The sequence below is a fragment of the Corvus hawaiiensis genome, chromosome 6, assembly GCF_020740725.1.
Source record: "Corvus hawaiiensis isolate bCorHaw1 chromosome 6, bCorHaw1.pri.cur, whole genome shotgun sequence".
Lineage (NCBI taxonomy): Eukaryota > Metazoa > Chordata > Aves > Passeriformes > Corvidae > Corvus > Corvus hawaiiensis.
Genome location: NC_063218.1, coordinates 46,899,521 through 46,921,050, shown reverse-complemented (window position 1 = coordinate 46,921,050; position 21,530 = coordinate 46,899,521). Strand labels below are relative to the sequence as shown.

The following is a 21,530-nucleotide window of genomic DNA, read 5'->3' as shown; positions in this document are numbered from 1 at the left end:
AGACTTTGAGTTGCATTAGTTGTGTATACATTTCTGGGGATTATCACAATTTCAATTTAATTTGCCATTTCACTTCATGCTATAAAGCTTTCAAGGAATCTTTAATTTCAGTGAGAACTCACTAAATGAAAATGAAAATTAAATAAGCTTGCATCATCAGCACTGAGAGTGGCAGTATTATCCTGAATTTCTCTTAATACTTCACCAGAGCTTCTTGTGCACGTCAGGCATCAGGGTACTCAGTTGTTCAGCACTAGATCTGACTGTGTAGCTGAACTACCCTTGTGTTCTGTGTAGCTGCACTAAGAAAGCTTTTTCACTTGCAGGATACTGTGCTCCATGTAACAGTGACAGAACAGCTCTGACAGATCAGCTGTGACGTGCTGAGTTCTTTTAAACCACAGAATGGGTTGGAAAGGACCATAAAGATTATCTAGTTCCAGCCTCCCAGCCCTGGGCCAGGGACACCTTCCACTAGATCAGGTTGCTCACAGTCCCATTCAGCCTGGCCTTCCAGGGATGGGGCATCCATTAACTCCTCTGAGCAACATGTTCTGGTGCCTCACCACCTTCACAGTCAAGAACTTATTTCTAATACCTATTTCTTCTCCAGTCTGAAAATCCCAACTCTCTCAGCCTGTCCTCACAGGAGAAGTGCTCCAGCACTCTGAGCATCTTTGTGGCCTCTTCTGGACCTGCTCCAGCAGGTCCATGTCCTTCTTATGTCAGGAGCCCTAGAGCTGGATGCAGTACTGCAGGTAGGATCTCACTGGAGTGGAGTAGAGAGAGAATCAGCTGTCTCGACCTGCTGACTGCACTGCTTCTCTTTCTGGGATACAAGAGCATGTTGCCAGGTCCTGTCGAGGTTCTTGTCAACAGCACTGAAGTCCTTCTCTTCAGGGCTGCTCTCAATCCTGTATTTGTGTTTGCCCAGCCTGTCAGGATTTCCCTTACTCAGGTGCAGGACATTGTGATCAGCTTTGTTGAACTTCCTGAGGTTCCCATGGGCCCATCTCTCCAGCCTGTCCAGGTCCCTCTGAATGGCATCCCTGCCCTCCCAAGTGTCAGCCACACGACACAGCTTGGTATCATCTTCAGACTTGCTGAGGGTGACTCGATCCCACTGCCCACGTCACTGACAAAGATGTTGAACAGTGCCGGTCTGAACAGTCCTCCTGGACCCCCAAGGAACACCACTCGTCATTGGTCTCCTCTTGGACTTTGAGAGTGACCATCCAGCTGGTTGCTTATCCACTGAGTGGTCCATCCATCAAACCAATGTCTTTCCAGTTTAGAGACAACGCTGTTGTGCACGACAGTGGCAAATGCTTTGTACAAGTTCAGGTAGGTTATGTCAGTCACTCTTCCCTTATCCACCTCTGTAACCCCATCACAGAAGGCCACCAGATTTGTCAGGCACAATTTGCCCTTCATGAAGCCATGTTGGCTGTCTCTAGTCACATCCTTGTTTTCTATGCACCTTAGCATATTTTCCAGGAGGATCTGCTCCATGATTTTGCTGAGCAGTAAGGAGAGACTGATGGGCCTGTAGTTCTCCAGGTATCCCACTCTTCCCGTTATAAAAATGGGGGTTATTTTTCTCCTTTTCCAGTCAGTGGGAACTTGACTGCACTGCCATGATTTCTCAAGTATGATGGATAGTGGCTCAGCCATTTCATCCAGCAGTTCCCTCAGGACCTGCAGATGTATCTCATCATCCTCAGCATTTTTCAGTAATGTTTAAATTACATATAAATTCAACACCACTGCTCCCTAAATGGATCTCTTGCAAGGCTGGAAGAACTGATATTTGGAGGGTGTTAAGAGAAATCAGTGTCTGTACCCCTTACAGCTGTTCATCATCTGAGTATTCCTGTGTCCTTCAATAGCTCAGTGAGGCTGCTGCACCTAGGAGGGGAATAGATGGGACTACAGTCTGAAGAGCACAAGAAAGCAGTTGGAACAGGGCACAGGGGCTGTTCTGACCGGGCTCACCATGTGCCGTGGGATGCTGCTCTATCTTTGTACCTTACAGTGGGGAAAACCAGTCTGCTCAGGTGGTCTCTTGTCCATTTCCAACTTTCTCCTTCAATCTTCATTTTTTTTTCATACCTGTCATTTTTATTTTCCCTTTTCTTCCTCACCTTTCCTGGTTTTTGGATAAATTGGAGTGCTCTGCCACCCACACCAAAGACTGCTTGCACCGGAATATTCTGGTTTGGAGAAGAACACACGCACATGGGTTTTTTGCATGTACATTAACTCTTGATTCCATCAGGAACAAGAGAGTGTGATTTGCAGCAAGCTTTTAATTGTGCCAGGTTTTCCTGTGATAATTCTTCTTTGAAACCTGTGAGCACTTATTTCAAAGGACCTTTTGATAAAATTGTTTTGTGTCAGGGTAACCAGCTGTGGTGCACAGTCAGGAATAAGAAGGTGTTTAATAGGGAAGAACTTCAATGCACGGACTTCACAGGGAGATTTAAAACTTCAATTTTTATTAGCACCAAATATCAAGCAAGTTCCATGACAACAAACTGTACTTCCAAGCTGGTGAGCTACTTTGTTTAGGGAAAGTGAATTAGTAATTATATGACACATCAATTCAGTCTATGTACTCAACTGTGTTTGCATTTGCAAATCTGTAATTCCTTCTGTTGTGCACAGGTCTGAGTTCACAATTTCTGTCCTTCCCCAAAAAGTAGGAGTGTTTTCAATCATGAGGTTTTGAGGCAACTCTGCCCTTGAGAGACCACGTAGCATAACTTAGCTGCTCACCAGAATAGTCAAAGCACCTCTGGCTTCTAGGGGGAAATATTACTATTTCTAACATATTTCTGTGTCCAGTTCCTGCAGCTGAGCTTACAGCAAGAAGAGTTTACCCAAAGAGCTTGACTTACACTTCCATACAGCCTCCCTGTTCAACTAATGCCAGCACGGCTTTCAAATGAAATTAATACAGAAGGCCATTGGTGGGGAGGGAGGGAGGCTGTGTGGTGTTCCGAGATTATGACAAAGCTTTTGGTGACTTTGACTGTGGTAAGAGACCTGGTATTGGATTATAGAGTGAGAGGTGGGGTTCCAAAGAAGCATTAGAATCAGCACCATGCAGGTGTGCTCTTTTCCTGGAGTATTTGCAAATGCTTCATCCTAACTGAGTTTGTGAACAGCTCTGACTCCCTTAAAGGAGGGAGGGTGTTTATTCCTTAAGAAATGAGAGCCTGAAATGAGGGAACTGAGAATTACACAAACACGCGTTTACACTTTTTTTTTTTTTTTGATAGAAGTTATCTTGGGCAGTTGGGCTGCCATAGTACAAACTGTGAGGATGCATATGCTGTCCCAGACACCTTGAAAGTGTGTGGGTCCAGGTGAGCATTTCAGAAGAACAAGAAAGGCGTCATTTCTAAGATGAGGCATTTTTTTACCTCAGTATTCTGGGTGTTTATCATTCAAGCTGGAATATAATATCAGAATCTGTTAATTGCATCTGTGGCTGATACAATAACACTGAGCAAATTTCCAAGTAAACTGGGTTAAAAAAAATGGAAAAAGAATTCCTGCAGCATTGGTCTATCTGGAGAATACTAAACAGCTAGTGACAGTTCTGCGTGATAACAGTGCTTGTCTAGCCACTTGCAGGCTTGCATCAAGGAACCGAGGACATTAAGAGCAACTCAGATTCAGTCACTACTTAGGTCCAGAACCAGGTTGCATGAATTACTCGGTCACACTACTTATTCTGCTCTGTTCTGTACAGTCTGTGTTCTCCTAACTCAGTATCAAACCTGAATTTTGTCAAGCCACGTAATGTGTCTTATCATTGGGCACTAGAATTTATACAATTCAGACAACTGAATCCCCTCCACATTTGACAGACTGGGACTGTGACTGGCCAAGTATTTTTGTGTGCAGAACAGCAGATTTAAACGGTAGAGGTGGAAGGGGCTGGAGCAGAGATGGACTTAAGCTTTAGGGCCAAAGAAAGGCATTTGTGGAGGAGGGAGATGCTGAGGTGCATCTGAATAGACTTTGAGAAGCAGGTTCCTGAAATCCCTGTATTTCTCCAGTCATTTTTAGTTAATCTTCAGGATGAATGCTTTACACCTGGAACTCTTGTCACTGTCCATATGAGACACAGACACATAAGCAATACATGTAACAGTTGGGGGTTTTTTATGCTGTACTTTGCTTTCTATACAGTTTTGTTTTCTATGTATTTAACTATGTACGGTTATATGTTTTATTTGGTTGCCTGTGATTTAAACTATACTTCGTAATAGCAATGCCATGGGAATATAAGGGAAAGTTTATAGTGAATAATTATCCCATCCTTTCAAATTATTCTTTAATTCCAAGTACAGGGAAGTCTCTGTTAAGCAATTCTATCATAACAAAATGTTCTGCTCTGCCTAAATGATTTCTGCATAAAACATACCAGAGATTTGCTTGAGAAATCAGTTCAACTGATCAGCTATTTCTTCATTAAAAACCCTAAGATGTAGGACTTCTCTTCAGCTGTCTAACACACACTGGTGTAGATTTGGTAGTGAACATTTTCTGGCTGTTGGAGGGAGGAATGTAAACTGAGCTGGCTTTGCAGGTGAACAACCCCCAGGATTTCTAGTAAACATACAGTATTTCCAGGGGGAAAGAGTTTCTTGCAGGGGGAGACAAGGAAGCAAGGCCTAGGGTAAAGTGACCTACCATAGGCAACTAATGGGATTTCAGAAAAACAGCCTGTTTCAAATGGCATTTGCCAGATGAGTTATTAATGACAGATTCCTTAGTTTGGGGTTTTTAACATGGTAAGAGAAGAAACACAGGACTCTGTGTTTTGCACTTTTGATGTGTCAAGACAAAAGCTTGGATGAAGCTTCATAAGCTGCCCTTAAGTCTCTTTGAAAATTATCACTATGCAGACAGAAAGTACTTTGTATTACACAGCCAGAATAATCAGCTAGGCCCGATATTTCCAGGTTGTGTTAAGTGTGCTTTGGAAAAATAGCAGGATGTCGGGTGAAATACTCGTCTAGTTGTTGATTAAAATAGGAACAGCTCTGTCTATGCCAACATGTAGTTCAAAAGCAAAGACAACTGGGATAGCTACTGGGAGAAGGTACACTGTTTGAAACAGTGGGATCTTGAAAATCAACAGAGTACTCAATTACCCAGGGTTAAGCTTTAGTGGAAAGCCAAATTAAGCTTTAAAGGTAATACTGCTGCTCTGAGCCCATATATTTCTGTAAGCATCATTAAGTTATCATTCCTGAAGTACAGAACCAGTAGTGAGTAAAGGAAATTGAAAGGCAACATGTTAAAATCCACGTTAGAAGGATTCTTTTAAATGCAACTTGAAGAAATTGTGAAATTCACTGCTACACTGCAAGACTTTAATCTCTTTCATGAAGTCAGAAAGGGATTAAAGATAAATGTGGTTAATGAGACCATTTAGTGGTGCATTTAATGGGATGAAGACAATTCAAATAATGTAAACATCTCTACTAAACTAAGGGAGCTGTAAGAATGTTCCACCAAAGGTGTGGGTTATCCCTTATGATGCTTCCTGCAACAACCTCTAAAACATCTGGGTCTCTGCTTCTCCCATTACACTTTCAATAGTACACATGTGTTGTTGTTCAGAATGCACAGTTTAGAGGCAATTTCACTTGTGAAGCTGTTTGACCTGTAGGGTACAACAAATTGTATTAAAGGAGGGAGTGTTAGACATGACTGCAGGTAACATTGGTGGCTAACCAGACATTCTACTCATCTGACACAGTACAACTTCCTAGTTGTTCCATTTCAACACATTCTGGTGTTAATTTTTCAAGTTTTTCTATGTAATTTCCAAATGTAAGCAACTACCTCAGAAAAAGAGAAGTCCTTTTGTTTCAAAGTTATCAGTACCAGATAAATGTAAACAGAAAATAATTGGATTTGGGTCTGAGGTTTTTTTTAACACTGAACCTGATCTCCCAGTAGTTTCTGAATTGTTATCAACTACCACATAATTTCAGGTTGCCCATCCTTAAGAGGAAAGAGGGGCGTAAATTTACCTGGGACTGGGTAAGCCACTTAAATAATAATAATAAAAACAAATCTGTACGGAAGTATAGGTGAAATCAAAGGTAATGAGACATGGCAAAGAAGTAGAACACTGTGGGGTTTTGTTAAATTGCATACAGTGTGTGTGTGCACTTGCACAGTTGTACACACACACATCTTTGGGTCTGTATAGAATCACTGTTTAGCTTGTAGTGCAGTTGCTTATAAAGAATACAAAAGACATTCTGTTGTAAACTTTAAAGAATATTTAATAACTTTTAAAAAATAAAATGTATACTTTAAATTTTGTTCTTTATATGAATGCACAAAAATGTACCATTGTAATTGCAGCAACAAAATCCAAAGACCCGAGGAGACCTGCCCACTGTGGTAAGATACCAGTGACAAGGGAGGAGAATTCACAATGGAATCCAAACAAGATTTCCCCTGGCAAGTCCCAACATGTTTTCTAACTGTCTAACTCGGTATCTATGAAGATCATTCACACTTAGCAAATTCTTGCAGATAAATTAAAGAGTAAATAGAGAGCCTGGGTTTAAAATAAATGCCACAATCAGCTGCTGGTTTCTGTTGCTTACCTTTGGTGCCACATTTATACACAACACCGAAGCCAAGGGGTAAATGAAAGGCTGTGACTTTGTCCATGCTGACAACCTCCTGTCCTACCCTGGGAAGGTGTAAAAGGCAGCCCAGAGCCACGTGTGCTCAGTGTGACCAGTTCTTGTTAGTTTGTGCAAAGTGAGGGTTTGGGTGGATTCCCATAGCAGCCCTATTGCTGATGCAAGACAGAGTATTTTTACAGCTTCAGTGCAGTTCCTTCCTCTCCATATTATGAAACCAACAATGCTGCATTTAAATACAAATTATTAAATGGAAGAATAAACCTTTATGAGTTTGTTTGATTTAAAGGGGAAGACCAAAGACCTATTCATGGAACAGAAGCTGGAGTGAATTTCAGTGATTGTGCACTGTATGATGAGAAGGTAAGTAATTCTGTTGTACAAATAGTAAGATTTGGCTGCTAGTGATAGTACAAGAAAAGAAACCTTATTCTATTAAATATATGTTTTTTGGGTTTTTTTAGTAACTGTGAAAATAAAAAGCAAAAAGTATATTGGGCTGAATCTAAAAAGCTAAATCCTGATGCTGCTGAATTCAGTGGGTTCAGGCATATGCCCTGTGCCTTCATATCTTATTATTAAGCAGAAACAGAAATGAGAATAGACTAAGAGTGCTCCTTTATTGCCTTTGGTTCTGTCTTTAATTTTAATGTATTAAGTCCTCCTTCATGTTTAAAGATAAGATGTCAAAATAATATAAAAGACTTAACTAAAAGTGACAAGACACTAATAGAAGCAATTGGAATGACTTCTGTATTGCTCTGCCTGCATTCACTATCAGCAACCTTTCAAATGAATATTATGTACTACAGGTTAAGTATTTATAATCAACCAGTTTAATGTGAAGTTCTATGTGTTAAATGGAACTGTCCTTTTTTGTTTTGTTGTGGGTTTTTTTTTGTTAGACTGTTGCTGTTACACATCACAAAATCTTTTGACCTTGTCAGCAGAGAAAGGATGCAATGCTCTTAAGAAAATATGGTAAGTCTGAGGCTTGTTATATGCAATATGTTCAGAGGTTTGAAATTGGATTGTGCTGGTGATGCTGTAAGCACTGTAACATCTGTTTGGTCTATGTGGAGAGAGTTAATAACATCAAATATACAAAATAGTCCAGTTCAAATTATGAACAAGTTGCAGTAGCATCTCAGTTGGTAGTGGAAGGATAGTATTTAAAAAAAATTACTAGCAGCAATATGTGATCTGGGTTTTTTGTGTGCTTGTTTGTCTGCTTGGGTGTTTTTGGGTTTGTTTGTGGTTTTTGTTTTGTTTTTTCCCTTGTGTGTTTTTGTTGCAGTGACTGGGATTTATGAAATGGGTGTTGCTTACACTCCCTTTAAATACTTGTTTTTGAAAACCAAGGCAGTTTATCTTGTAAAGACACCTAAACTGTGAAAAATTATTAGAGGAAACCACACAATATGACTTGTCTCCAGTCTGCTTCTCGTATTTTGTTTCCACTGAAGCTTTAGCTGAAGTCTAGCAGTGTTCTCCAAGAATTCCGCACATATTACTGTGAGACTCGCAGGAGAGGGGTTTGTGATCTCTCTTTTCCCTACACCACCATCAAGCAAATTGGAGAGTTGCTCTCTGTGGGAGTTCTGCACAATGGTTTGCTCCCATCAACTGAACCATCATCAGCCTGCTGTCTGTGTTAATTTTTAATGGCAGGGATCACTACAGATAGACTTGTCTACCTTTTATCTGTCTCAGAAAAAAATCAATGTTTTATGAATGTATTCATCACTCTGTCATGCTGCTTTTCAGTGGTAGAAACTCTGAGTTGTCAGCAGAAGCACCCCTGTGTACAAACTATAAACCATGGCAAGAACTAATGGTACAGCTAACCTGGAATTGTATCAGTGCAGGTTAAGAAAAGAACAGAGAGAGGGAAGGAACAAACTTACACCATCTTTTGCAGAGCAGGACAGGCTGCAGGTCAGCCTGGGCTCAAGAAACAGAAAGCATGGAGACTGTGGTGATTGCAACACCACTAGTGAGCCTCTTGCTTGGAGTACAGGGCACCTGTGTGTGGGCTACTTGTTCAGCTTGGTTAACACTTTCAGGGCTTGTTTGCATGACAGTAAAATCCTTTAGTGGTGAGGAGGTTGCTGTGATAGGGATTGGGAAGCCACATAAAATGCACACAAGTAATACTTTTTACCTTAGCCTGCAGAGCTAAATGCCCCATGGGGGTAAGATTTAGGAAGATACTTGCTCTTTTAAACACCAGACTGTCCTAAGCAATTCCCTAGAAAATATGGAGTAGCTCATGCCTGAGAGTGAGAAGAATGCAGGAAATCAGCAAAGAGACAAAAAAACCCCCCAAACCTAAGGAGTGAGAGTGAATCTGTCAAATAATGCAGGTCCAGGAAAAGGATTAGTTAAGGGTGTAAAGGAGATTGTTCAATAGGCTGGGGGGTTGGCAGCTTTGTGCTGGAAATTGCCTTTAAATCAAAGCACGCAAAATGTCACTCGTAGCTGAGACCTGCTGTTGTAAGCAGGGTAACTTTCTGTATGAGCTTGATGCATGCTTCCAGTCTGCAGGAATGGCTGCGCTGAACTTCCTGGAAAACAGGACTCCATGATCATCTCTCTGCTCTGAGTGTCAGTGGCTGAGAGCTCCTCAAAGGCTGGCTGAAGGGAGGAGGCCATCTGCACTGCTCTGTTTGCTGTTCCCTGCTGTGTCCTTTCCCTAGGGTGCTTCAGCTTCTCTCTGTCACATACGCATTAGCTGGCGCTGTTTGCTGGCAGGGAATTATTTGTTTGAACAATAGGATACATCTGATTCTTAACCTCATCACCAGAAGATGTGCATAGGAGGGTACTACATGAATTACTTCCATTATCAATGAGTGGCTGTTCCCTGGCTAAGGAAAGTTGTGGTTTTGATTTCTGCATATTTCTGTGATTCTGTGGTATTCCAGAAGGTGTGGATTATATTCTAGCCAGCAGCTAGGTGAAGGAAAATGCATCTGAAAAAGAGCACTGAGAAGTGACTCCAGTTCTAACAGAGACTGATGTGTCTTGGCTGTTGTCAGCGTGCAGCTGGGAGGAAAAAAAAAAAAGCTAAGCATAAAAGCATCTGAAGTCTTAATAACTCTCAGAAAAATGAGCAATGTGGAAAAGACTTTTCCTCAGCAAGGCAAACTCTATCATACCTGCAGATGATGTTATCCCAAAGTAAATTAATGAAATAGTGACATTCAGGGGAGGAACAGCTGACAGCTTGGCACACATTTTCAAGGGTGGAAATGAGTGATACTTTTTGGCAGACTAACTTGAAACAGGGATGATAAAAAATAAAACCATAGTAGACTGACAGAGAGAGCCCACTCACAAGTTGTTTACTGAAATGAAGATACAGCTGAAAGTAATTACTTGTTTCCCAGAGGTATAAGTGATAGTGCCTTGTACAAGAAATAATACTTGGTTATTTCAGTTGGAATGTAAAATAGGATAGAAAGGTTTCCTCTTTCTGAGGTTAGATGCTGGGTATTTTCACCTCCTTTCAGAAAAGTATGTGTTTATGAATGTAATATATATAACATATGCAGTCAACCATCTATATGCCACTGGCAATTAGGAAGTGAGGCAATGTCCAGTTTTCCATTAACAGCCAGGATCTCACTGTACAGATTCTGATTAAAAGCCTGACTTTGCGGTGCATAAGATTAAAAATACTCCCTTAAAACAATGTATTTCTGAAGATGATCCTCTCCTGGCTACAAAACCATCTTGAGACACTCGGAGGCAGGGCTGTTTGATCTTGATATTTTAGCTGTGTGCAAACTGTAGTAAAATTACAATTGCATTCAGTGCTAGCTACTCTGTACCTTCTTGATGAAGAACATTTATTTTCTACGTCCTCTCTTCCAGACCGGGAAATGCAGGAAGGCAGCCTGGCAGCTTTTGCAGAGGTTGCCTCAGTGCCATCCTTTCCTATCATGGGTTTGCAGTCAGCCCCTTATATGCAGCCTCTCTTGCCTTGCCACAGGCCATGGAAAAGGAACCATTGCTCTTTGGAGGTTTTCCTCTGCTTAAAGACAAGGCTGCTTCTTACCTGTGCCAGTTCAACTACTGACTTTTTCTTTTCTTCCTCCTTCAGTAAAGTGGGGTGATTCACAAAATCTTCAGAAAGATAGCATTATACACAGTTTATAGTACAAAGGGGGGAAAAAAAGGTCAGATGAATGAGTATGAAGGAGATTTCTCCTGTGTCCTTTGGAGGAGAAGCAGAAAGATTGGGAATGGTATCTATGCACAGTAGGTGTCTGCCTTGACTACCTGACAATACATGGTCATTGCAAAGGTGAGTCCGAGAATCTAAGAGAAAAAAAACAACAAAGAATCGTTTTTCAGTAAGTAAAAAACCCCTATTTATTGAAACAACAAGAAAAAAAGAGAAAAGCATAACACTAGTTTTGTTCACACACAGGAGGACATATCACATACTGCTTTTGCTGCCTGTTCATGTCCTTTTTCTGTTCCTAGTGTCTGTCTGCCTTTTGTCCTTATCTGTACTGCTGTCTTACAGAACAAACAGTGAGAGCAGGGGGGAGTTGATTTCTCCATCGAGAGCAGCCACCAGATACTGGGAAGAGGTATATTGAAAAAAGTTTGGATGTCTTTTGCTTGAAGATATTTTATAGCAGCAATCCACAGCTCTGTGGGCTGTGTGGGTATCCCTGTAACTGTTGTTTTGAAAGACATTGGGTTCATCCCTGGCCCTATGGATGCTGTTTACTTGACTGTACTTTACTTTTCCAAGTGTATGTGTGCACAGGTCCCAGTGGGGGAATCACTGGAGACTGAACATGCATTGTCATGGCCATCAATGCCTCATCAACAATGAATGTGTTTTTCTACTCAGCCTGTTCAAGAGAAGCAGCAGGGAGGTGGGGGTTCTCCTCCCAGTCAAGCACTGACCTGTTGAGCTGCCTCTGGTAGATTACTTCATCAAAAGGGGATGGGGGAGAGAGTCTTATTTTCCTTCCAGCTGAAGTACTTATATGAATGTACTAAGTGCTTGTTACTTTCCCTTTGCAACACCACTGTAAGAGGTGTCACTGAAATGAAGGTCTGCGCCAAGTAGAAAATTTTAGGGTATGAGTTCTGTTTTAAGCACTTAATTTGACCACTTCAAATTTAGTCTTTACATGAGTAATAGTTCCTGTTAATGAGTACTTTGAAGGAATATATGAATACACACACACACAATTATATTTATGAAGAAAAGAATGGTTATAAAGTTGTTAATCTTCCTCAAGTCTCACTCTTCCACAGTAAAATCAGATTATTAGGTTTTGGTGTGCTGTTTATAGCAAGCACTGGCCTTTTGGAAGTATCCCTGAACACTGCCTTCTGCTTCCTGGCAAAGGAACACCCTCAGGGACAGCTACATAACAAAACAGTGGTGGCTGAATTTGGTTTATAATTTGAAGCATGCACGACTGAGGAAGATGCTTCTGTCACATGTGCTGTGTGTCCTTCAAATGATGTCACTGTACAATTCTGTAAGATTCTTAACATGAAAAACTGTCACATGCTTGGGGCCAGAACAACACTGAAACAGCAGCAACAGAGGGAGCCCAGCTCATTTTAGGTGACAGTGCACAGAAACTTTTGCCAGCAGTAGATTCAATCACACCAGGCAGCTGGAAGACAGACTGAAAATCTGTTGTGTTCTGAGGTGTTTTCCCTGCATTGCACAGCATCTACTCGGAATATGAATTTGCATTTTTAAATTGTCTGAAGTGTTTTCTCCCATGCAAACTAATGATGTCTTTCTGTCAGAAAGACAGTATTGTCTTAGAACTGATTTAGGCTATTTATGAGAAGGACTCTGACATGGGCTGCTGGGGGGTTTTAGTGTATCCTTTAAAGATACCCTAAATGCTGACTGGATGCTCAAAAGCTGGTTTGGCATTTTTTTAAATTATAGTAATCTATTAACAACAGTCATAAATTGTCTGTCTGCCATATGATCTTGTGCTTTTTTCCCTAAGCATGTCTGCTTACTATACTGGAACAAACCCCAAAACTCTACTGAATTTGGGCCTGTGAGGCATCAGGCATTTGCATTAATAAGTTGTAGCCAACACATGACATATAAGAGAGTAAGATATGTGCCACTCTGCCTAATCTGTCATCAGTGGGAATGTGAGCAGAATGCTGATTCCAGGCTCTCTCTTGCTGTTGCTAGTGGCATACCAGACAAAATTTTAAAAAACCCCAACCAAACCAAACAACCATGGGTTAATCTGCAGTTATGGTGTTAATTAGCTCAGCAATGCCACCCTTTGTGCTTGCATGTTGAGTGGGAGAGAGGGGGAGCTGGAAACTAAAGCTAGATCTTCACTGCATTTAGGAAAGGCACTTTGAACCAGCCTGAGCTCCAGCACAGCTTTCACCTGTGTATCCTCAGGTTGTGCCATTATGGCACAACCACAGCAGGCTGGATTAAAGGCACAGGCACATAAGACACGAAGTGATGGACAACAGATTCTTCTCTGACCAAAGCCAAACTGGAAAGAACTGCAACTCAAAAATCTGATAGGCAAATCTATGCCAATCTTACCTTCTGAGTTTCCCTGCCATTAACAGCAAAGGAGCATGGGTTTATTGGCAAGGTTGACTAATGGGGACCACATCTTGATTTGTAACTTACCCTGGGCTATGGGTTTAGACTATACTGAAGTTGGATATTTAGCCTAAGTCCTCTCTGGAGACTAACTGGAAAATACAGGTACCCTAAAGGCAGTTCATCCTACCCTGACTAGGTGTCTGGAGTCCAGTCTTCCCTCCCAAGTACAGTTTCAGCGTTAGATAAACCACTTGATAAAGTGCCAGCTCTTTGCAATGCATCAAAAACACTGTGCAGTATTCCTAGTTCTTGTACACAGTATTTTAACTAAAGTAAAACACAAAGTACTTAAATCTTGCAGAATTTTCCTCTACCATCATGCAAAATTATTAAAACCTGCTTGAGCAGCATATATCTGAATCTATGGTTACTTAGATAGGATTTGAAAATTGCTATTAAATTGTACCTGCACCATAGCTGTGCACAATCCAAAGATTCCCACTGCCAGTAGGTTTTCCTGGAGCCATATTTTCACAGTTTCATAACAAGGCTAAAATAAAAACAAAACAAGAATATTGTATTAGCCATAAATACACAGCTCTACTCTTCTAGGAATATACATCCAGAGAAAACACAGATCTGACCTAGCTGCTAGGTAGCCTGGTTTATCATTTCAGTGCTGGAGCAACTACAATGTATTTTTGGGTTCAAGCTGGAACATGGAGTACTAATCTTAGTGACACAAAAAAGTGCACCTTCAAAATGCTGCATGAGCACTGCTCCATATAAATTGGGCCTAAAAATACTGTGCTGGTTTTGGCTGGGGTAGAGTTAATTTTCTTCACAGTGGTGGGTATGGGGCTGTGTTTTGGATTTGTGCTGAACACAGGGTTGATAATCTGGAGATGTTTTTGTTATTGTTGAGCAGGGGTTACACAGAGCATGGTTTTTGCTTTCCCTATTGAACTGTCTTTATCTCAACCCATTCTTTTCTCACTTTTACTCTTCTGCTTCTCCCTTTGATCCCACTGGTGGGAAAGTGAGCAGGCAGCTGTGTGGGGCTTAGTTGCCAACAGTGGTTAAACTACAACAAATAAACAAACACTGGGTTTGGGTCCTCTTTTCCCTGTAAAACCCAGTTGGAAGCAGTTAGAACCTTAGAATGAGACTTTCATTTTCTCCATGTTTCAGGGACATAAACACTTCTTATAATACATACATACACATGATACCCAAAGTCCCAGTGTGAGTGGCTCAGTAGCTGCTCCTGCTGCGCATGGGCCCATTTCATGCCATTTTCCATCATTTCAAATTGCAGTATGGGCACTCCTCCATTATTTTCTTCCTGCTTTGAATTCTGCAGTAGCTGTAGCCCTGTTTTACTGGTCCAGTTTTAGGGAGGGTGGAATGGGCCCAAGTGAAACCTTTCTTTAAATAATAATAATGTCTGTAAGACAACCTTGTGCAAAAACAGTGCCCCCCGTCTTGTAAATGTTCATATCCAAGAATCATTCAGCCTTCAGTTAGTAGCTTTTATATACATTTAAGGGAAAAACTATTAATGCCCACCAGAAGCCAGGTTGTTAACCTGTGCTCACTTTCTTGCTATCCCAAATAAAATAAAAGAACAACTTTCCAGTCCTTTATTTAAAAAAATGACCTGGAGCTACTCAACAAGTGTAAGGAAGTGTTTGATGTGAACTCAGCCTCTGTGAGTGCCAATCCATGCATATGAAATCTCACTAGAAAGTCAAGAGAGCTTTTTACTTATTGTCTTCACAAACCATTAGAAGCAGCAAAACTTAGTTACAATTCCACTTCATCAGGTGGCCTCACTCCACACCCTTCCTGTGTAATCGCACTACCTGTAATTAGCACAAAGAATTGCTGAGCTAATTTCAGAGATGTATTTAGGCTCTGACTATCTGTTCCGGAAAGATCTTGCTGAGGCCATTGTAGGGAAATTATCCCATGGAGTTTTGAATTTGTTTACAGGCAAGTGCAGAAACTCAATGAAAAAACATGCTACTGGCAACTCAGTGGAACAGTTCCCACTCTGCTCCTGTGCAGCAGAAGCCCCTGAACGGGAGTTCCTGGTGGGAGAAAAGTGCTCCAGGCTCACACAGTCCTCTTGCCTCAGGACTGCCTGGGCAGTGATAAGCTATGGCTGCTGCTCCAGGGCCTGTGTGTGTTCATGAACCATTTGCCTTTATTGCTACCTGACTCCAGTAGGTGGGACACTAAAAAGGACATTCCTGTCATTTCCTAGCTAGATGTCACTAGTCTCTGCTGCAGATCAGTGTTGGAATGGACCTATCTGCAATGTGAAACAACAGCTTAGAGCCTCCTGAAAATAAACCAGCTCATAAAAATAACTAAATAGGGGGTCTCATTGAAGGTCAAAGGCCACAGCTCAACAGGAGCCTTCTGAAAGCACCTGCTGAAAGGTGAATTAGGATCAATGAATGAGGTGCACAGCTTATCATCTGTACAGCCCTGCAAATGACTACCTGTCTGCCCTTCACCAGGGCTGCAAGGCAGTTGCTGCTGTGTGCTACAGAGCTACTCACCGCTTTCCACCAGGTCCCTGGGGAATGGAGCCCACAATTCTCACTGAATTCTAAGCAGCAGGAGTCTGGCACCCGGGTTGTGTTGTACACTTCAAACCAGTCTGTGTAGTTGGAGACTCCACAGCATCTGAACTGGAAAAAGATGAACCTAGGTGATACCGTAAGTGTGATCCATCACTGACTTCTGCCTGTTCTGACTTTGCCTCCTGGAGCTTGACACTCAGTGCATTTTGATTATACCAGCAGAGGCTTGAATTTTTAAAGAAATACAGTTCTTCCTCAGCTTTACCCAACCAGACCCTTTTCTCCACTCTTTTATTATGTTTAAATATGGCCTTGTACGCAGCTAATGTTGATGCAAGAAGTAAAGGCACCTATTTGCAGTGGGAGGATACTGCAGGAGCTGGAACTGAACAACCTCAGACAAGTACTGAGATTGAGTTATTGACTGAGCAGAATTATAACAGTTGTTTGCAGCTTGTCAGGAAAAAAGATAAGGGTACAGTACCCAAGAAATGAAGATACTGGGACCTCTACGGCACACTACTTCTGGGATCATGATTGAAGTAAACAAGGCAAATTTCTCACTAAGCTGTTAATTACTAATCACCTTTGAAAGTCTTTGCCAGTCAGCAGAAGATGTATTTCCTCCTCTTCTCTCTGTGGTGCACTTCTTTAATGTCATCATCTGATGCTGCTCTAATAGTGGTGCCTTAAGTGTCTACCTACAATGCCACAGTGTGTGTAGAGATCACAACACTGCTAAATCAGAAGGTCTGTTTGACGTTGGTAGTGGCCATCTTCCCCTTGGGAACTGGTATATTCCTGTGGTAGCAAGTAAGCTAGGACTCATTACCATATAGATGTATACACCATCTGTCGCCCCATGCGGACTCGGAAGTTGAATTTGTTGGTATTTAGACACTTCAGCACCAATGAGTAAAACAAGACAACACTGGGCGGCACAACTGCTCTCTGCTATTCACAGTACCTCACATTTTTTCAGAGCTGTGCCAGCCACCTACATAGTCCCAGAATGACTTGCCAAGATCTTATTTTTTAAAATGTGATTTTATATAAGCCTGAAGAGTATTTTTTGCATCCCTACAGAGATCACTCCTCTTGTTTCTGACAGACTCATAACCGTGCAGACATCTGCATCACCAGGGCCAAAGACCTAACTGAGATCCTGACATTTACACTGGCTAGAGGGGGAGTTTTCCTTTGCTATAGAATAGTTGTAGAGTTCAGGCTGTAGGTAGAGTTGTAGTGTTCAGGTCTTGTTGCACACACAAAATGTGCCACTCCAGACCCATAGAGGGCAGAGGTGTCACACGCTGCCTCATGCATCATATGATGCTTCCAGCACTCACAAAGTCCTCCTTGATAGAGATGTTTCAGTCCCCACAGCAGAGTTTTTCTTCTGCCAAGGAAAAGTCAGAAAACTTTACTGGACTAACATCTATCCCTCCAAGTTTCTGCTCCAGATTTTGATGTGGTCTGTGGCAGAACTCAACCCTCTACTTGCAACTGTTTGATTTGTAAGTTTACAGGTTTCATTTTCTACAAACTGACATGAAGCTAGAAAAAAAGTTTGTGCCTTTCTTTTTTTACTCTATGTTCCTGCACAGAAAACAGGAGGTCCATGTGTAACAGGTCCCAAAAGTGGGTAGGAGCAGCCTGGAACACATGGCATGCATTTGAGAAAGGCTGGTTTATTTGGAAATCTAACAAGAAGAAGGTCTTGCAGGCTGTCATCATTAGAGTCAGGAGGCAGCTCTTTGACAGACAGTGAGAAGTGACAGCTTGTAAACAGCAAGCCTTAAAAATGTGGCTCATCTGTGATGTAGAGAGTGCAGCGGTAAGGGCTGAGACATTTGAGTGATGTTCTGGCCAAACACAAGTGACACAAGTTTGCATAAATCAGGACTAGACTCCTTCTCCCCATAATAATGCATGGCTGAAGGTGTCAGTCTGACAGACTAAGGAGATGAAGATGAAGCGCGGGTTTTGTAGTCAAGTGCTCACTAACAGGTTGAGGACAGCTGCTCCTATGGAGCCTGTGACGCAGGAGGTGGCTAGGCCATGAGCGAGGATTGGGACTCCAAAGAGTAAAAATTCCTGGTAAAGCACCAGGTGAGAATAGGAAGGGATGCAGTTGGGAAGACAAGCTGCAGTTGGACACAAACTGCCTGCCCACACAGATTCTCTGTACAAGAGCACAGCGGACACAGCAATGGGAGAATGGGCTAAGAGAAGGTCAAGGTATAAAAGAAGGACATAGCACAGGATCAATAGTCTTGGAACTGGAAGAAATAATGTCTGTAACTACAACTGGAAGAAATATCTTTGGAAGACAAAGGATGAGCAATGGGATTAAGCAGTGGATGATCCATAGCCCTAAAGGAGAGGTGATGAATACAGAAGAGTTCTAACACCATAGAGACCTGAGAGTGCAGAAGCAAGTGAGTGAGTACTGCTCAGGGAAGGCCAAGTCCAGTAACTGGCATCTCTAGGGAGCAGGGGCACTGATCCATGGCAGTAAGTCAGAGATGCAGGAACAAGGAAATGAGCAGCAATGGGATTGAATGGGTCACCAGCTCAGATTCAGCAAAGGGGTCCAGTCAGAAGCCAGAAAGGCAGATAAGCTGAAAGCTCAGTAAACTCAGAGACTTCATTACGGATGTCCAAGCAGAAAAGAAAGACTGCAGGAGTGATTTTGGATCATGTGACAAGCAACTGATTTATCCCAGGTTCATGCAGCTGAACAGTAAGCAGCCAAACTGCTGAGGGAGATGAGGGACCATTAGAAGAAAGGAGAATATTGAGGACTTTTTAGAGTCCTCTTAGATTTGAGAGCAATGTTCTCTCAAAAATTTGCAAGGTTTCTAAGCAGGGATAGTTGGAGACAGACCTACACCTGGTGGATGGAGAAAGCTCAGGGCACATGAAAGGTAATTTCTGTTACCAGCACTTTGTTTGTTTGTAGCCAGTTCTACCACAAAGGCTGATGTTCTGCCAGTCCCAGGCATGAAACAATTGGAGACTTCATTCTACATTCACATTCATTTTTTGGTCACATTTACAGTCCTGTCTTGTTCCATTCACTAGTTAAGTGATAGAATTAAGACAAGTTGCATAATTGCTTAGTTCTGTTCCTACTTTCAACAGGGAACAATACACTTAAGTTTTTTAGAAACATTAAAAACTAACAGTGCTTATTTTGGGGTACCCAGACTAACACACTTTAAAAGGGAGTAATGCATTTAAGAAGTTTCTATCTCAGTGCAACAAAAATGGGAAGGAGCTGGACACTTGTACACATTTTAGAGGTAATCCCAATACTGAAGGCTAAGTGGGCCTTATCTTCTTTGCCAAATTCCTGCAAAGTCAGTCAGGCTGGGATAGGGTTTGTGAAAATAAACAGATACTCAATCCTTGTTGCAGACAGTTTTTAGCAATGCCTTGATTTCTGGTTTTGTGAATGTGGCAAAGAACTAGAGACAGAGTAGGGGATCTTCTATACACCCTTTTCCTCCATCACTGTGAAAAGTGGTGAGATAAGTTTTGTTCTAAAATTCATGTTTAATGGGTGGTTTGGATTACTTCAGCAGTAATTCTAAAGTATGGCTAGATCTAACAGAATCAATGACTGGGCAGAAGGAGATGGGTCAAATTTCTTCTCAGTTACAGTGGTCTAAATAGACATGAAAAGGCATTACACAGCAGCTAAAGTGAGCTGAATTTGCTCACTTCAGTGAAGCTAATAGGTTTTCTGCATGCCTCTCGAATTACTGCCTGGTTAGTTAAAAGAAATGCTCAAATATTCATCACAAAGATGCTGGGGATGAAGCAACATTTTAAAAATTAATGCCTGTTTCTCATTTTCTAATGATCTCCACCTGTGACTTTAACCAGTCCTGGTGGGTAAGGAGTGTAATGCAGTTCAGAGTAACTTACCTCCTGAACTATTAGAATTTTAGTCATGTTTAAAAATCACTTTGTAAGCTTTCGTAGTCTTCGGTCACAACATGCAGAATTCATCTGCTTGTGTTTCTGATCCTTTTAAGGTTTGAAACGCTATTGAGAGAGGCTGTGAGTTTGGTTAGCTGAAGGTATTAAAAAGAAATCAATAGAATATTCTGATTTGAAACAGCTCCCTGACCTAGAGGCTTAATAGGACTGCAAAATGAGTCCACTGCCTTTCCTCTCACGCTTTGCAGGTGTGCAGCTTAACCCAACTCCTTTATCAGTAACATGAACAGCTCAGGCATCAGCCAAAACTGCGACTTCCTCTTAAAAGACAGGCCCTGTTTTTCCCTTGTTTACAGTTTCTCAAAATTGTATGCTTCTGTTAAAAAGAGGAAAACCATTTTTCAAGGCACAAAGGTTTCACAGAAGAAAACCTTCCTCAAAAGGTGCTCAGGCCTTTCACACTTAGACAAAGAAATTATCACCACTCACAAGTCACTGTGTACACTAGGCTTCCACGCTCCCAGTCAAAACTCCCCTCTCATTTCTGACTGGCCAGTCCCACAGAAGTCAAATGACATCTAAATGTGGTTCTGTTTCTTGAACAAACTTTTTCCTCCTCCTTTAAGCCAAAGCTGCCGTACACAGTAGTACCTAGTGAATGCAGGATGGGGATAGTCTCTAGCTAAGTAAATCTGGGGAGAAATGAAGATCTATGCCAGAGTGTCTGAGCTACTGCTTTAACCTGAAAAATACTTTAGCAAAGAAAGGAGTGCAAATGCAGAGGGGACAAGCGAGAAGGGCTCACTATGAGTTCTGTCATGTTTCTTACACGGCACATTTTTTTTGTGAGGCTGCTGTTTTCCATTCGTGTACGGACACAGCCCATGGCTCAACCAATGACTGATGTCTCCCATTAGGAAAGACACTGTCCTGTGTAGCAACATGGTTGCTCTACTGTGGGTTTTGTTGAGAGCCTTAGGAGACACAATGCAAACAGCAAGCCTGGGCTGGGACTTTCCTTTGAGAAAATCCCCTGTATCACCCTAATCCTCCAATCAGTGATTACACTCTACTGATTAGGGATGTAAGAGATAATGATTATTACACAAAAACTCCCCAAGTTGCCATTTAGATAGCTCTATTCAACTGCAAAGTGTTTTACATAATTAGCCATAATGGGATTGTCTTTGCTGCACCTCTGCAATAGTCTATACCCACATAGTTTTGAAAGATACATGTGAAAACCCATTGTGCAGAGTGGCAAAAATGGATCTGTGGGAGCTCTTTGCTGTTCTCCTCAGTGCCCAGCATGGGGAGCACAGTGACTTTGACACTGTGGTACTGCCAAGCTGGCATGGGCTAATTTCACAGTGGCCATGAGCGAGTGATGTCCCCTGGCTGCACACAGCCCGTGGGATGGCATTTTCTCGTCACCTTCTGAGCTCCTGAGAGTTAGCTGACATGAGTGTCATCTGAAACTTGTAAGACACTCTTTAAACTATAATGGGTTTCAAGATCAAAGGAATTATCAGGACAATTGACCGTGATTTGCAGCACTGCACAAACCACAAGACTATTGAGTCCTGCCTCAAACCCAAGCTGGGCACTGAACGTGACCATTTCCTTCAAGCAAAAAGGCAGGTCTTGTTCTTCAGAGAAAAAGAATCTACCGTCCTGCTGTACAATGGCATCCTACCACCAGGTACATCT

General features: G+C 41.8%; 1 protein-coding gene across 6 annotated transcripts in view; it reads right to left on the bottom strand.

Annotated features, from left to right (window-relative positions):
• Positions 1-2,477: 2,477 nt before the first annotated feature.
• The window catches only part of TSPAN4 (tetraspanin 4), a 436,626-nt gene continuing 417,573 nt past the window's right edge, over positions 2,478-21,530 (bottom strand). For all 6 annotated transcript variants that reach the window (XM_048305953.1, XM_048305952.1, XM_048305951.1 and 3 more), the window contains 3 exons: positions 15,846-15,977; positions 13,742-13,825; positions 2,478-11,015 (listed from right to left, as the gene is read on the bottom strand). In XM_048305953.1, the coding sequence (XP_048161910.1) occupies positions 10,947-11,015; positions 13,742-13,825; positions 15,846-15,977 (285 nt within the window). In that variant the 3' untranslated portion in view covers positions 2,478-10,946. The remainder of the gene's footprint in view (positions 11,016-13,741; positions 13,826-15,845; positions 15,978-21,530) is intronic.